We start from the raw sequence: 15,804 nt of genomic DNA, 5'->3' as shown, positions 1-15,804 counted from the left end.
ATTTGTAAAAAGTTGCAACGTTGACTAATAAAACAAAGCTGGCCCTGCGATGAGGTGGCGACTTGTCCAGGGTGTACCTCGCCTTCCGCCCGATTGTTTCTGAGATAGGCGCCAGCGCCCCCCGCGACCCCGATAGGGGATAAGCGGCAAAAAATGGATGGATGTTTTTTTTTCTTTCACACTGTCATTGCTCAAAACATAATATTGAATAAAAAGCCATCTTCATCCGCTTATCTGAGATCGGGTCGCGGGGGCAACAGCCTAAGCAGGGGAACCCAGACTTCCCTCTCCCCAGCCACTTTGTGTAGCTCTTCCCGGGGGATCCCGAGGCGTTCCCAGGCCAGCCGGGAGACATAGTCTTCCCAACGTGTCCTGAGTCTTCCCCGTGGCCTCCTACCGGTTGGACTTGCCCTAAACACCTCCCTAGTGAGGCGTTCGGGTGGCATCCTGACCAGATGCCCGAACCACCTCATCTGGCTCCTCTCAATGTGGAGGAGCAGCGGCTTTACTTGGAGCTCCTCCCGGATGGCAGAGCTTCTCACCCTATCTCTAAGAGAGAGCCCCGCCACACGGCGGACGAAACTCATTTCGGCCGCTTGTACCCGTGATCTTATCCTTTCGGTCATGACCCAAAGCTCATGACCATAGGTGAGGATGGGAACGTAGATCGACCGGTAAATTGAGAGCTTTGCCTTCCGGCGCAGCTCCTTCTTCACCACAACGGATCCGTACAACGTCCGCATTACTGAAGACGCCGCACCGATCCGCCTGTCGATCTCATGATCCACTCTTCCCTCACTCGTGAACAAGACTCCTACGTACTTAAACTCCTCCACTTGGGGCAGGGTCTCCTCCCCAACCCGGAGATGGCACTCCACCCTCTTCCTGGCGAGAACCATGGACTCGGACTAGGAGGTGCTGATTCTCATTCCGGTCGCTTCACACTCGGCTGCGAACCGATCCAGTGAGAGCTGAAGATCCCGGTCAGATGAAGCCATCAGGACCACATCATCTGCAAAAAGCAGAGACCTAATCCTGCTGTCACCAAACCAGATCCCCTCACCGCCTTGACTGCGCCTAGAAATTCTGTCCATAAAAGTTATGAACAGAATCGGTGACAAAGGACAGCCTTAGCGGAGTCCAAAATCAATGTTATTGTCAATTATTGACCTATCCAAGTTTCCGAATACTTCACATCAAATATTCCACAAAGAAAAATATTTTTGGTGGAAGATTTAGCAAATTTGTTAAATAAATAATCCCAAAATGTATATTTTATTGTTTTCTTACTGTACCGAAAATGAACCAAACCGTGACCTCTGAACCGAGGTACGTACCGAACTGAAATTTTTGTGTACCGTTACACCCCTACGTCCATCCATCCATCCATTTTCTACCGCTTATTCCCTTCTGGCGCCTATCTCAGCTACAATCGGGCGGAAGGTGGCGTACACCCTGGACAAGTCGCCCCCTCATCGCAGGGCCAACACAGATAGACAGACAACATTCACACTCACATTCACACACTAGGGCCAATTTAGTGTTGCCAATCAACCTATCCCCAGGTATCCGTCTTAAAAAAAAATCATCAAAAAAAGAGTGATGGTCTTATATCTGGGTCAAGACGGCGTATCTACCCCATTGATGTTGTGACATGAGGTTCCCAGGTGTCCTCCCGTCCATCTGTCCGTGCGTCCATTCACACGGCAACCAGCTGCGACAGCTCCGCCAGCAGCCAATCAGCTACGTTCCAGCTATGGTTAATCTGTCCATCCCTCCCCATTCCTTGGACTGTGCTCGGCCTTGTTTATCCTCCGCCATGCAGCCTCGCCGCTGTGGCTGCCTTTCCCCCTTCGTTTATTCAAAAGACACTACCTCTCTATCTGTAATCATCACATTGAATAATGGATGTGTGTGAGGGTGTGTAAGGGGAACGCCGTCCTCTGCGTTTCTTCTTATATGCAGAGGATTATGAGTGTGATGTTACATTTCAAAACAGCAAAGAGGAAGACAATCCTGTTATGCAACTGGCATGTGTTGTCTGAATGGCTAATCCGCTCCATCAGCATGTGTGGCCTATCACTTCATCATCAATGGATGCATTAGGCCAGCCTTCATGCTATATCACACCACCACACCTTCACCCTGTCTGGGTTACTTCTGGACAATGTTGTGCTCTGCATGGATTGTGGAGACGCTGCATGGAGCGAAGGTGAAGGGCTGTGTGTTCCTACCTCAACGCTGAAGTGATGCTGCTCCTCTGCAGACACCGAGCAGGAGATCCAAAGCAGAAGATGCAAGCAGAAAGCTGCCGCCTGAACGCAATCCGATGGTGTCCTTGCAGAGAAGGCTACTAAGGTCATAATGACCCGTTTATATCTCTAGTGGTTTCTTCTTCTTTTATGAGTTGATCTTTTTCTGTGGGCGAGGAGAGGCTTTGGCTTCGGGTGTCAAACAAAAGGCATCAAGGCGTCTGTGCGCGGCTCCGAAGGGCATGCAGAGAGAGATGCTCCCGATGTCATGCACAGATAAGGCGGCATGTTCCATCCGCTGCCCTCGCCATCCTTATTTACATCACGGGCTCCATTGAGGCACCAGCGTCAGCATCATCATCATCATCATCATCACCACCACCGGGCTGCAGGCAGTCTGCGCAAAGATTGGCCGCCTCCTCTTCCTCCTCCTCCTCTTCTCCACTTTCACGCCTGCGCTCTGATTTCGCGCATGAGAGATGAGACGTGCTGCGTTCAGGCTCCGGTGTGTTCCGATTGGTCTTTGCAGCACCAACTGTTTTTGTCATGTTTCCCTATGAAAATAACGACCAGACAACCGGATAAATGCATATTTTCAACGCATCTCGTCGACACGGCGATTTCTGGTCACGTGACTTCACACGTTTTCCCGTACCCGCCGTGTTGCTAGGCAGATTTATCGTGGCGTGAAGTATGGCCCGATCCGGTGTTCTTCAACCACTTTACCGCGGCACACTAGTGCAGTGTTTTTCAACCTTTTCTGAGCTGACTGAGGCGCATTTTTATTTCATTGAAAACATTCCAAAGGCACACCACCAGCAGAAAACATTGAAAAAAATGAAACTCAGCCGATAATGACAATAAAAAGTCGTTCTCGCAATTGTTAGATATGAATTCAAACCATAACCAAGCATGCATCTACAGTGGGGCAAAAAAGTATTTAGTCAGCCACCGATTGTGCAAGTTCTCCCACTTAAAATGATGACAGAGGTCTGTAATTGTCATCATAGGTACACTTCAACTGTGAGAGACAGAATGTGAAAAAAAATAATATCCAGGAATTTACATTGTAGGAATCTTAAAGATTATATTTGTAAATTATGGTGGAAAATAAGTATTTGGTCAACCATTCAAAGCTCTCACTCATGGAAGGACGTTTTGGCTCAAAATCTCACGATACATGGCCCCATTCATTCGTTCCTTAACACGGATCAATCGTCCTGTCCCCTTCGCAGAAAGACAGCGACAAAGCGTGATGTTTCCACCCCCATGCTTCACAGTAGGTTTGGTGTTCTTGGGATGCAACTCAGTATTCTTCTTCCTCCAAACACGACGAGTTGAGTTTATACCAAAAAGTTCTATTTTGGTTTCATCTGACCACATGACATTCTCCCAATTCTCTGCTGTATCATCCATGTATCCATTTAGGTATAAACTCAACTTGTTGTGTTTGGAGGAAGAAAAATGCTGAGTTGCATCCCAAGAACACCAAACCTACTGTGAAGCATGGGGGTGGAAACATCATGCTTTGGGGCTGTTTTTCTGCTAAGGGGACAGGGGATGGATCCGTGTTAAGGAAAGACTGAATGGGGCCATGTATCGTGAGATCTTGAGCCAAAACCTCCTTCCATCAGTGAGAGCTTTGAATGGTTGACCAAATACTTATTTTCCACCATAATTTACAAATAAATTATTTAAAATTCCTACAATGTGAATTCCTGTTTTTTTTTTCCACATTCTGTCTCTCACATGTGAAGTGTACCTATGATGAAAATTACAGACCTCTGTCATCATTTTAAGTGGGAGAACTTGCACAATCGGTGGCTGACTAAATACTTTTTTGCCCCACTGTATATAGCTCTTGTCTCAAAGTAGGTGTACTGTCATGACCTGTCACATCACTCATTGACTTTAATTGATTGATTGATTGATACTTTTATTAGTAGATTGCTAAGTTCAGTACATATTCCGTACAATTGACCACTAAATGGTAACACCCGAATACGTTTTTCAACTTGTTTGAGTCGGTGTCCACGTTAATCAATTCATGGTATGACTTATGTGTTGTCCTGTGTGTAGTGTTTTAGTTCTTGTCTTGCGGTCCTATTTTGTTGTGATTGTCATGGCATTTACAGATGTAATTTGTGGACGCCGTCGGCTCCACACACTGTAATTCTTTGCTGTCCAGCATTCTGTTTTTGTTTACTTTACAGCCAGTTCAGTTTTAGTTTTGCATAACCTTCCCTGAGCTTTAATGCCTTTTCTTAGCGGCACTCGCCTTTTGTTTATTTTTGGTTTTAGCATTAGACACTTTTTTTTTACCTGCAAACCATCATTGTAGTTCCCAACATCTACAAAGCAATTAGCTACCTGCTGCCACCTACTGATGTGGAAGAGTATTACATGATTACTCTGCTGAGCTCTAGACAGCACAGACACTCAACAATGGCACATTTGTGGATTATGCATGGTTACTGGTTTGCAAAAAATATGTTCAACCCAATTAGGTGAAATTACATAAACTCCCACAGCACACCAGACAATATCTCACGGTACACTAGTGTGCCGCGGCACAGTGGTTGAAAAACACTGCACTAGTGTGCCGTGAGATACAGTCTAGTGTGCTGTGGGAGATTATCTAATTTCACCTATTTGTGTTAAAAATATTTTTTGCAAACTAGTAATTATAGTCTGCAAATTGTGTGTTGTTGTTGCGTATCGGTGCTGTCTAAAGCTCGGCAGAGTAACCATGTTATACTCTTCCATATCAGTAGGTGTCAGCCATCAGCTAATTGCTTGTAGATGTCTGGAACAGTCCAGGTAAAAAGGTGTTTAATGTTTTGACCAAAAATAAACAAAAGGGGAGTGCCCCTAAAAAAAGGCATTGACGCTTAGGGAAGGCAGAACGAAACTAAAACTGACCTGGCTACAAAGTAAACTAAAACAAAATTCTGGACGACAGCAAAGACTTACTTACGGCGTCCACAAAGTACATGACATGACAATCAATAATGTCCCGACAAAGAAGGATGAAAACAACTGAAATATTATTGATAGCTATAACAAAGTAGATGTGGGAAATATCGCTCAAAGAAAGACATTAAACGGCTACGAGAAAATACCAAAAACAGAGAAAAAAGCCACCAAAATAGGAGCGCAAGACAATAACTAAAACACCACACACAGGAAAACAGCAAAAAACTCCACATAAGTCAGGGGGTGATGTGACAGGTGGTGACAGTACACCTACTTTGAGACAAGAGCTACAGTTATGCATGCTCGGTTATGGTTTGAAGTCATATCCAACAATTGCGACGACTTTTTACTGTCAACTGAGTTTTGTTTTTTAATGATTTCTGCTGGTGGTGTGCCTCCGAATTTTTTCCATGGAAAAAATGTGCTCTCGCTCAGAAAAGGTTGACAAACACTGGCTTAATCATTTGTACTTGATATATCGATGTTTACATATCATAATAGTTTGTAAATTATTATATCATCATAAATTTCTACCCCATGCATGTAATTGTATACTGGGACCGATCCAACAAAATAAACTGTGATTCCGCATATTCATGTTCATAATATTTTGTTTCGTTTCCTGCACCAATTAACTGTAACATAGCGCACTTGCAGTAAAATACTATGCCAATTCCTTTATTTAAAACATATTTTCACTGTAATTGACTGTTTTCTTGTCGAGCTTGCAATTGTGTTTTGTCACTATAAACTCCAAATGTACAGTATTTTAAGTCAATTAACATTAATTTAATTTAACACATAATGTATTTTTTTTTAATCAATTACAACATAAAAACAAGCATGAAAGTTTACAGTTAGAACAACTAATTCAAAACAGATCGTAGCAAATCATAGCACTTCCTTTATTCGGGCTCCAGTACTCTGGAATGCCCTCACGGTAACAGTTAGAGACGGCATGGCGCGGTAAGAGAGTGGCCGTGCAAGAAACCTGAGGGTTCCTGATTCAATCCCCACCTTCTACCAACCTCGTCACGTCCCTTGTGTCCTTGAGCAAGACACTACACCCTTGCCTGGTTAGCAGCTCCTGCCATTAGTATGGGTGATTGTGGAAATAGTGTCAAAGCGCTTTGAGTGCCTTGAAGGTAGAAAGCCGCTATACAAGCATAACCCATTTACCATTTAGATCCATTTAAGTCCCATCTTAAAACTCATTTGTATACGCTAGCCTTTAAATAGACCCCCCTTTTAGACCAGTTGATCTGCCGTGCCTTTTCTGCTCTGCACCCTTCTTCTCCTGCATGTAGAGGTTATTGCATGACCAAGGATGCTAGCTGTTCAAAGTCGGGACTCGGGGTGGACCACTCATCTGTGGTCCCCTCCAAGATTTCTCGTGGTATTCCATTGGGTTCAGTTTTTTCTTGTCCTGATGTGGGATCTGAGCCAATGATGTCATTCTGGCTTGTGCAGCCCTTTGAGACACTTGTGATTAAGGGCTATATAAATAAACTTTGATTGATTAATTAATTCCCACATATCATGCAAACATGCCCCTTAGTGGATGTACTGCTTTCACGTTCAAACACACAGGAAAACAACACCAATGTTTAAAATGTGTTTTGTTTTAACTTAATTGTTTCACCTGGAACCTCAACGACAGCCTGCAATAAACAAAGCAGCCACATGATGGCGGTGTTTCATGGCTCGTAATGCCTACCAGCCGTCAGTTTGTGAACCCCCATAAAGGCCCTCAGAACACATTAGCGCCATATAACTAAGACTTGGACAAACTTTATTGTTCCTCTAGGGAAATTGTTCCACACAATAGCTCAGTTTAAAAGGATGAAAAGGATAAGGATGGAAAGGATGATGCAGGTATTAAGTACAATAACATTGTACCATAGTAGCAATATAAAATATAACATATGTAATGTTTACATATTACATATACAGTATATCATTTTATATAATAATACATATGACTTCCCAAAAAGAGGAATGATACCCGAATCTGACGATGCTTTCACGGTCTACTTCAGCGGTAGGGAACCTATGGCTCGCGAGCCAGATGTGGCTCTTTTGATAAATGCATCTGGCTCTCGGATAAATCTGAACTGATATTACTTGGGACGATAAGTAATGAATAATTCCACTTGTAATCACACTGTTAAAAATTACGTTCAAAATATAAAACATTTTCATGCATTTTTAATCCATCCATCCGTTTCTACCGCACCTGTTCAAGAAATTGTGTTAATGGTAGGAAGTTATTTATTTATTATTGGTTAGTGTGGGGCTTGCCCTCCTGGAGGTTCTTCAGACCACCAAGCACCGACATGAGAGCTTGTTTCAGGGTTACAATATTATTTTATTTTTCAATACGTCTCTCAGTTGCTTTCCAGCAATTGTCTTTTTCTCTTTCGTTCTCGCTCGCGCTCTGGCTCCAGCCCCAACTGGCTGCTGCTTATAACAGAGCGACAGGTACGCACCTGCCGCGAATTTCGAGGCCGGTCCTGGCAACACCCCGCTTCGCTGCAGGCCCGCAGGCCACGTCCCCTCCACAGTTAGCTTCAGAATAACAATGTTATTACAAAGAATAAGAGACCTATTATACTCTAGAATCGTTGGTCTTACTTAAAAATGAACGCGTTTAGTTGTTTTCGGTGTTACAAAAATATTATATGGCTCTTACGGAAATACATTTTAAAATATATGGCTTCTTGACTCTCTCAGCCTAAAAGGTTCCCGACCCCTGATCTACTTGAATGTCTTCTTAGATGTGATTATTTTTTGAGTCCATTTGGACAGGGATATAGGACCAGCCTTTACTGGAAGAGTCCTGGCAATAGTTTTGGGAAGTCTGACCATTAGTGGTTTTGTTCCCTAACTTCCCTTGTTCTTAATTTGGTGAAATTAAATTTGGGTCACCAAATGTGCTCATGGTAATAAACAAGACAAAATGTTAAATTTACGAGTCTTTAAAACTTAATTCATTTTTACTGCTATGCTAGTGGCATTACTAACTCTAAAGGCACCTTGAGGGACCATGGACATTCTGACTGTTTGACTCTATTTGTCACTCTGTTTTAAGGCTAATTATATGAAACTTGGCCACAATTTAACTAGTATTATTTTAAAAATGTCAATATTGCCTCTCATGCAAATAATAGAACATGTACTGGGACGGCGTGGCGCAGTGGAAGAGTGGCCGTGCGCAACCCGAGGGTCCCTGGTTCAAATCCCACCTAGTACCAACCTCGTCACATCCGTTGTGTCCTGAGCAAGACACTTCACCCTTGCTCCTGATGGGTGCTGGTTGGCGCCTTGCATGGCAGCTCCCTCCATCAGTGTGTGAATGTGTGTGTGAATGGGTAAATGTGGAAGTAGTGTCAAAGCGCTTTGAGTACCTTGAAGGTAGAAAAGCGCTATACAAGTACAACCCATTCATCATTTACTCTTTAAAAAGTATATATATCACATTTTTCCACAGACATTTTGGGTTCTTATGACAAAAATGGCATGAAAATGCACAATGTAATAAAACTCAGAAGGACCATTTTGTATCGGCTTTAATAAAAATATATATTTATATTTCTTTTGCTCCAAAAGGGACAATGCTTCAAAACAAATGTTTTCAATTATGGACCTAACGTTCAGGCTGTAAGAAATCCCAAATATTTTTGTATTCACTTTGCATCTAATGTTTGGAAGATATTGCACAGTTTGTGTTTTTCCCCAGTGGTTCTTATAACAAAAAATAATCAATCAATATATTGAAGTTTATTTATATAGCCCTTAAATCACAAGTGTCTCAAAGGGCTGCACAAGCCACAAATACATCTTCGGCTCAGATCCCACATCAGGGCAAGAAAAAACCCAACCCAATGGGATACAATGAGAAACCTTGAAGATTGCACCGACCGACCGGTGCAATTGACGTCGAGTGGGTCTAGTTAATAGTATGAGAGATCAGTCCTTAGTGGGGCCAGCAGGGGATAATCTTGAGTGGACACAAGTCAGCAGCGCAGTGGCGTCCCCAACTGATGCACAGATGAGTGGTCCACCCCGGGTCCCAACTTTGAACAGCTAGCGCAACATCTGTGGTCACCTAATAACCTCTCTACATAGGAGAGCTGGGCAGAGCAGAAAAGAGAGACGGCAGATCAAATGGTCTAAAAGGGGGGTCTATTTAAAGTCCAGCGTATACATATGAGTTTTAAAGGCCTACTGAAATGAGATTTTCTTATTTAAATGTGGATAGCAGGTCCATTTTATGTGTCATACTTGGTCCTTTTGCGATATTGCCATATTTTTGCTGAAAGGATTTAGTAGAGAACATCGACGATAAAGTTCGCAACTTGTGGTCGCAATAAAAAAGCCTTGCCTGTACCGGAAGTAGCAGACGATGTGCGCGTGATGTCACGGGTTGTGGAGCTCCTCACATCTGAACATTGTTTACAATCATGGCCACAAGCAGCGCGAGCGATTCGGACCGAGAAAGCCACAATTTTCCCATTAATTTGAGCGAGGATGAAAGATTAGTGGATGAGGAAAGTGAGAGTGAAGGACTAGAAGAAGAAAAAAAAGACAAGGAGAGTGGGAACGATTCAGATGTTATTAGACACATTTACTAATATAATTCTGGAAAATCCCTTATCTGCTTACTGTGTTACTTGTGTTTTATTGAGATTATATAGTCATACCTGAAAGTTGGATGGGTGTGGTGACCGCCAGTGTCTCCGAGGGAAGCCATTGAGGAGCCAAGAAAGTCTCAGCTAGCTCTTTGACAGCTGCAGGAGGAACGACACAAGCTCCGCTCATGTTTACGGTAAGAGCCGACTTATTACCATAATTTTCTCACCGAAACCTGCCGGTTGATATGTGGTAGGGAACCATGTTCACTTGACCGCTCTGTTTAATAATAAAGTTTCACAACAAACAAAGAAACACCGGTTGTGTTTGTGTTGCTACAGCCGGCTGCAATACACCGCTTCCCACCTACATCTTTCTTCTTTGACGTCTCCATTATTAATTGAACAAATTGCAAAAGATTCAGCAACACAGATGTTCCAAATACTGTGTAATTATGCGATAAAAACAGACTACTTTTAGCCGTGAGCGGTGCTGGAAGAACATGTCCGCTACAACCGGTGACGTCACGCGTCATCATACACGTCATCATTCCACGACGTTTTCAACAGGATACCTCACGGGAAATTTAAAATTGCAATTTAGTAAACTAAAAAGGCCGTATTGGCATGTGTTGTTTCATTATTGATGTATAAACTATCAGACTGCGTGGTCGGTAGTAGTGGGTTTCAATAGGCCTTTAAGATGGGACTTATGTTATGATCCGCTACCCGGATCATAGTCTATTTCCGTTTTTCGGTTCTCTTGTGTTCTCAGTACCTTTTGAGTTTGTGTGTCTCAGTTGCCAAGACGGCAGATTACATTCACCTGCCTCTGGTTAGTGTTCGGGACGCGCACCTGTTGCCCGGGCACTAATCAGAGGGCTATTTAGTCTATGCCCTGGCCTTGCTCGGTCTGGCTTCCTAATTTGTTTCATACAACAAACGACGACGTTTGATTCCTGTTCTGTACCTGCTAGCTTCCACAATAGGCTATTTTTACCTTCTAGCTCTCACGCTACCTCCTTTAGTTTCTGCCTTAAGTGCTGCGTCCGAAGCCCGATCTGCATTCCTGGGAGAATGAACCCCGCATCACGATGCGACCCGGTCGTCACAACTTATATGCTTCTACTGAGGTAGCATCTCTAACTTTTACCGGGAGGGCATTCCAGAGTATTGGAGCCCAAATAGTAAAAACTCTATAGCAGGGGTGTCAAACTCATTTTAGATGGGAGGCCACTTGGAGAAAAATATACTCCCAAGGGGGCCGGACTGGTAAAAACACGGCACGATAACTTAAAAATAAAGACAACTTCAGATTATTTCCTTTGTTTAAAAATAGAACAAACACATTCTGAAAATGTACAAATCACAATGTTGTTGTTTTTTTTTTTACACTTACATGTTGCGGTTAATAGTATTCTATCTTTATTTGTTATGTATACTTCTTGAATAAATTACGTGGTAATGTTTATCAGTCAACTGGTGTTAATTATCAATCTGTCAAGATAAAAAAATAATATCAAAATCAAATTATAGGATGTAGTTTGCTCATTTTCCTCGACTGGTGCACTAACGCCATGTGGTCTATTTTTTTCATATATATAGCAAACAATACAAAGAATTGTTGTTGCGACATCTAGTGGACACATTTAGAACAGCATTTCTTTTCATTAAAAAAAAAATCAGCTAATGTTTATACTTAGCAAACTGATTTTGCGGGCCAGGTAAAACCTATTTGCGGCTCTATAGCCTGCAGACTTTTTTGGGGCTCTGTGAGTTACCAATAATCCGGAGTTCTTGGAATGCAGATTTCTGGCCGTGACATATGGTACAATACAATCAGCAAGATAGGATGGAGCTAAACCTTAATAATTAAATACAACAAAAATAAAAAACATATCTAAAAAAATATATCAATGGTTGAGTCAGAAGTTGCAGAAAAGATTTGATGCAATATTTCTATGTGTATTTGAAAAAAAAATAAATAAAGGATCCCCTTTGGGACAAGCTGGTAAAAGTGTAATGTTGAAAAAAATGATACCATGAAAGTGAGTGGATGGGGAAAGTACTTTCATGTAACATCTATTGATAAATTACCATTTTGGGGCCTGGAAGAGTGAAAATGAAATTCTTATCATAATAAATGAAAGAAAAACTTAATGCTAATTCTGGAAATTTCCTCACCGTGCACTTGATATTTCCACTGTTATTTTAATGGAGTCATGGTTGGATTTTTCCACAATACCCACCTCAGTCATAGGTGTTACACCACACATTTTGGGGTGGATTCCGATGGCATGAAGGCAGCCTTATTCATTCATTCATTCATCATCAACCACTGGAGGTGTTTGGTGTGTAGCTGACAGGTTGCGTGGCGACAACATGCCCTGACAGGCGCTGTAGAGCACGAGCTTAGGCGGGGAAATGGTTAAAAAGGCTCGCTCAATGAGTTGTTAAAAGTCAACAATGAGCGTGTGGCTGTGCATGTACTCACAATCAAAACGCATCAAATATTTGACATGATGGGAGGGACTAGTGCCACACTAATCAAATATCATGATATGCTGTGATCTGTTAATCTGTAATCATGATGCCTTCCTGTGCTTTATCGCCGCATGGGCGGCCATAATGGATGCCTGAGTTGGACAAGGCAGTTACATCAACCCAGATTGGTGGTGGATAACCACAATGTAGCTCAGCTGTCATTTTAAGATATTTTTTGTTGATAATTTGTGTTTGTAATTTTCCGAACAGCATTTCCCGCCCTCCTCAAAAAAAGAAAAAAAAAATGCACATGTTGAGATGTTGCCTAGTCATGCAGAACAGACATTTAAAGGCCTACTGAAACCCACTACTACCGACCACGCAGTCTGATAGTTTATATATCAATGATGAAATATTAACATTGCAACACATGCCAATACGGCCGGTTTAGTTTACTAAATTAAAATTTTAAATTTCCCGCGGAGTTTCCTGTTGAAAACGTTGCGGAATGATGACGCGTGTTTGTTACTTTATTGGTTGGAGGGGACATATTAGCCGAGCACCACTTACGGCTAAAAGTCGTCTCTTTTCATCGCGCAATTACACAGTATTTTGGAGATCTGTTTAGCTGAATCTTTTGCAATTTGTTCAATTACTAATGGAGAAGTCAAAGTAGAAAGGTGGAGTTGGGAAGCTTTTAGCCCATAGCCACACAAACACACATTGTTTCCTTGTTTAAAATTCCCGGAGGTGAAGCTTTACAATGGATCAGAGCGGTCAAGCGAACATGGTTCTCGACCACTTGTCAACCGGCAGGTTTCGGTGAGAAAATTGTGGTAAAAAGTCGCCTCTTACCGGAGATCAGCTGAGCTTGCGCCGTCCATGCAGCTGCCGTCGACTTCCCTCAGAGACTGGCCTCAAGACACCCGTGGACACACCCCTCCGACTATCAGGTACTATTTAATCTCACTAAAACACTAGCAACACAATAGAAAGATAAGGGATTTGCCAGAATTATTCTAGTAAATGTGTCTAAAAACATCTGAATCCGTCCCAATGCAATCACCTTTTTTTTTTTAAACTTTATTTTATTTTTTATTTTTTACTAGTCCTTCGCTATAAATATCATCATCCACAAATCTTTCATCCTCGCTCAAATTAATGGGGAAATTGTGGTTTTCTCGGTCCGAATAGCTCTTGCTGCTGGAGGCTCCCATTATAAACAATGTGAGGAGCCCTCACCCTTGTGACGTCATTGTCTGCGACTTACGGTAAAGGTACGGCTTTTTTATCAGCACCAAAAGTTGCAAACTTTGTCATCGATGTTCTCTACTAAATCCTTTCAGCAAAAATATGGCAATATCGTGAAATGATCAAGTATGACACATAGAATGGACCTGCTATACCCGTTTAAATAGGAAAATCTCATTTCAGTAGGCCTTTAAAGCACACCCCCATACCGTCATAGGAAAATATTTTTTGCTCCATTCGGCGGCTTAATAGGCCTTGGGCACCGATACACCCTCATACCAGCACAGATGCTGGCTTTTGAACTTTGCTCCTAAAACAATCTGAATGGTTCTTTTCCTCTTTGTTCCAGAGGACACAATGTCCACAGTTTCCAAAAACAATTAGAAATGATGACTGACAGATGTAGCGACAAAGTGTAGTTTCTGACAGTGGTTTTCTGAAGTGTTACTGAGCCCATGCGGTGATATCCTTTACACATTGATGTCGCTTTTTGATGCAATACCGCCTGAGGGGTCAAAGGTCCGTAATATCAACGCTTACACGCAGTCATTTCTCCAGATTCTGAGAACCTTTTGATGATATTACGGACTGTAGATGGTAAAATTCCTAAATGCCTTGCAATAGCTTGTTGAGAAATGTTGTTCTTAAACTGTTTGACAGTTTTCCCAATCATTTGTTCACAAAGTGGTGACCCTCTCCCCATTCTTGTTTGTGAATGACTGAGCATATCATGGAACCTGCTTTTATACCTAATTGTGACACCCACCTGTTCCCAATTTGCCTATTCACCTGTGGGATGATCCAAATAAGTGTTTGATGAGTATTCCTCAACTTTTTCAGTCTTTTTGCCACTTTTGCCATTTTTTTAAAAAACATATTGCAGGCATTAAATTCCAAATGAGCTAATATTTGCAAAAAATAACAATTTTTTCCCGTTCGAAGGTTAAGTATCTTGTCTTGGCAGTGGATTCAGTTGACCATAGGTTGAAAAGGATTTGCAAATCATGGTATTCAGTTTTTATTTATGATTTCCACAACGTGCCAACTTCACTGGTTTTGGGTTTTGTATAAAATATTTTGAACTTTTCACAAACAAATTTCTATTGACTTAAATATCGGGACACTTCCCATAGCGCTTAAACTGTGCTCGTGTTCCTAATGAAATGGACGCGTTTGCCCAAAAGCTACAGTAAACCTAACTGTAAAATTCTGCTGTAGAGTATGTGTGCTTGGTGTCCCTTTTTCAGGAAAACTAATACAAACACTCACAATAAAGTCTGATTGAATGCTAAAATAATTATGTTTGACAACCTAAATAAAGTGTGAAAAAAAATGGGAATGGGGTTGAGGGTCTCCAAAAGAAATTCAGCATTTACTGAATTTAATAAATTAATTGATTTAATAAATTAAAGTTAGTATTATTTGCAGACAACACAACAGCATTTTATTTAATGGCAAACACACAAAAGCTAATATAGATAATAACAGAAGAACATAACACATTAAAGAGATGTCTTGACAAAAACAGAGCATCTCTGAATCTCAGTAAAACTGAAATAAAGCTATTCGGTAACAGTAGAAGAGGAAGTAGAGAAAACAAATAGACAGAGGAAACATTGACAAAGTAACAGAAACCACATTTTTGGGTGAAATGATAGATGACAAGATGAACTAAAACCATAAAAATTTAATGAATAAAACAAAATATTTTCTGGACCAAAACTAAGTTGCCAGTAAAATGTCGTCGTCGCAATTGTTGGATATGACTTCAAACCATAACCAAGCATGCATTACTATAGCTCTTGTCTCAAAGTAGGTGTATTGTCACCACCTGTCACATCACCCCTTGACTTATTTCGAGTTTTTTGCTGTTTTCCTGTGTGTAGTGTTTTAATTATTGTCTTGCGCTCCTACTTTGGTGGCTTTTTCTCTGTTTTTTGTATTTTCTCGTAGCAGTTTAATGTCTTCCTTTGAGCGATATTTCCCACATCTACTTTGTTATAGCCATCAATAATATTTCAGTTGTTTTCATCCTTCTTTGTCGGGACATTATTGATTGTCATGTCATGTTAGTATGTACTTTGTGGACGCCGTCTTTGCTCCACAGTAAGTCTTTGCTGTCGTCCAGAATTTTGTTTTAGTTTACTTTGTAGCCAGGTCAGTTTTAGTTTCGTTCTGCCTTCCCTAAGTTTCAATGCCTTTTTTTAGGG

At 41.6% G+C, this 15,804-nt stretch overlaps 1 protein-coding gene across 1 annotated transcript in view; it reads right to left on the bottom strand.

The window, feature by feature from the left end:
- The window catches only part of mmp16b (matrix metallopeptidase 16b (membrane-inserted)), an 80,073-nt gene that overhangs the window by 58,495 nt on the left and 5,774 nt on the right, over window positions 1-15,804 (bottom strand). The window contains exon 2 of the mRNA XM_061920576.1: window positions 2,235-2,806. Within this exon, the coding sequence (XP_061776560.1) occupies window positions 2,235-2,363 (129 nt within the window). The 5' untranslated portion in view covers window positions 2,364-2,806. The remainder of the gene's footprint in view (window positions 1-2,234; window positions 2,807-15,804) is intronic.

This window comes from Nerophis ophidion, linkage group LG14 (genome assembly GCF_033978795.1).
Source record: "Nerophis ophidion isolate RoL-2023_Sa linkage group LG14, RoL_Noph_v1.0, whole genome shotgun sequence".
NCBI classification, from domain to species: domain Eukaryota; kingdom Metazoa; phylum Chordata; class Actinopteri; order Syngnathiformes; family Syngnathidae; genus Nerophis; species Nerophis ophidion.
This window is presented reverse-complemented; position numbering and strand designations above follow the sequence as displayed.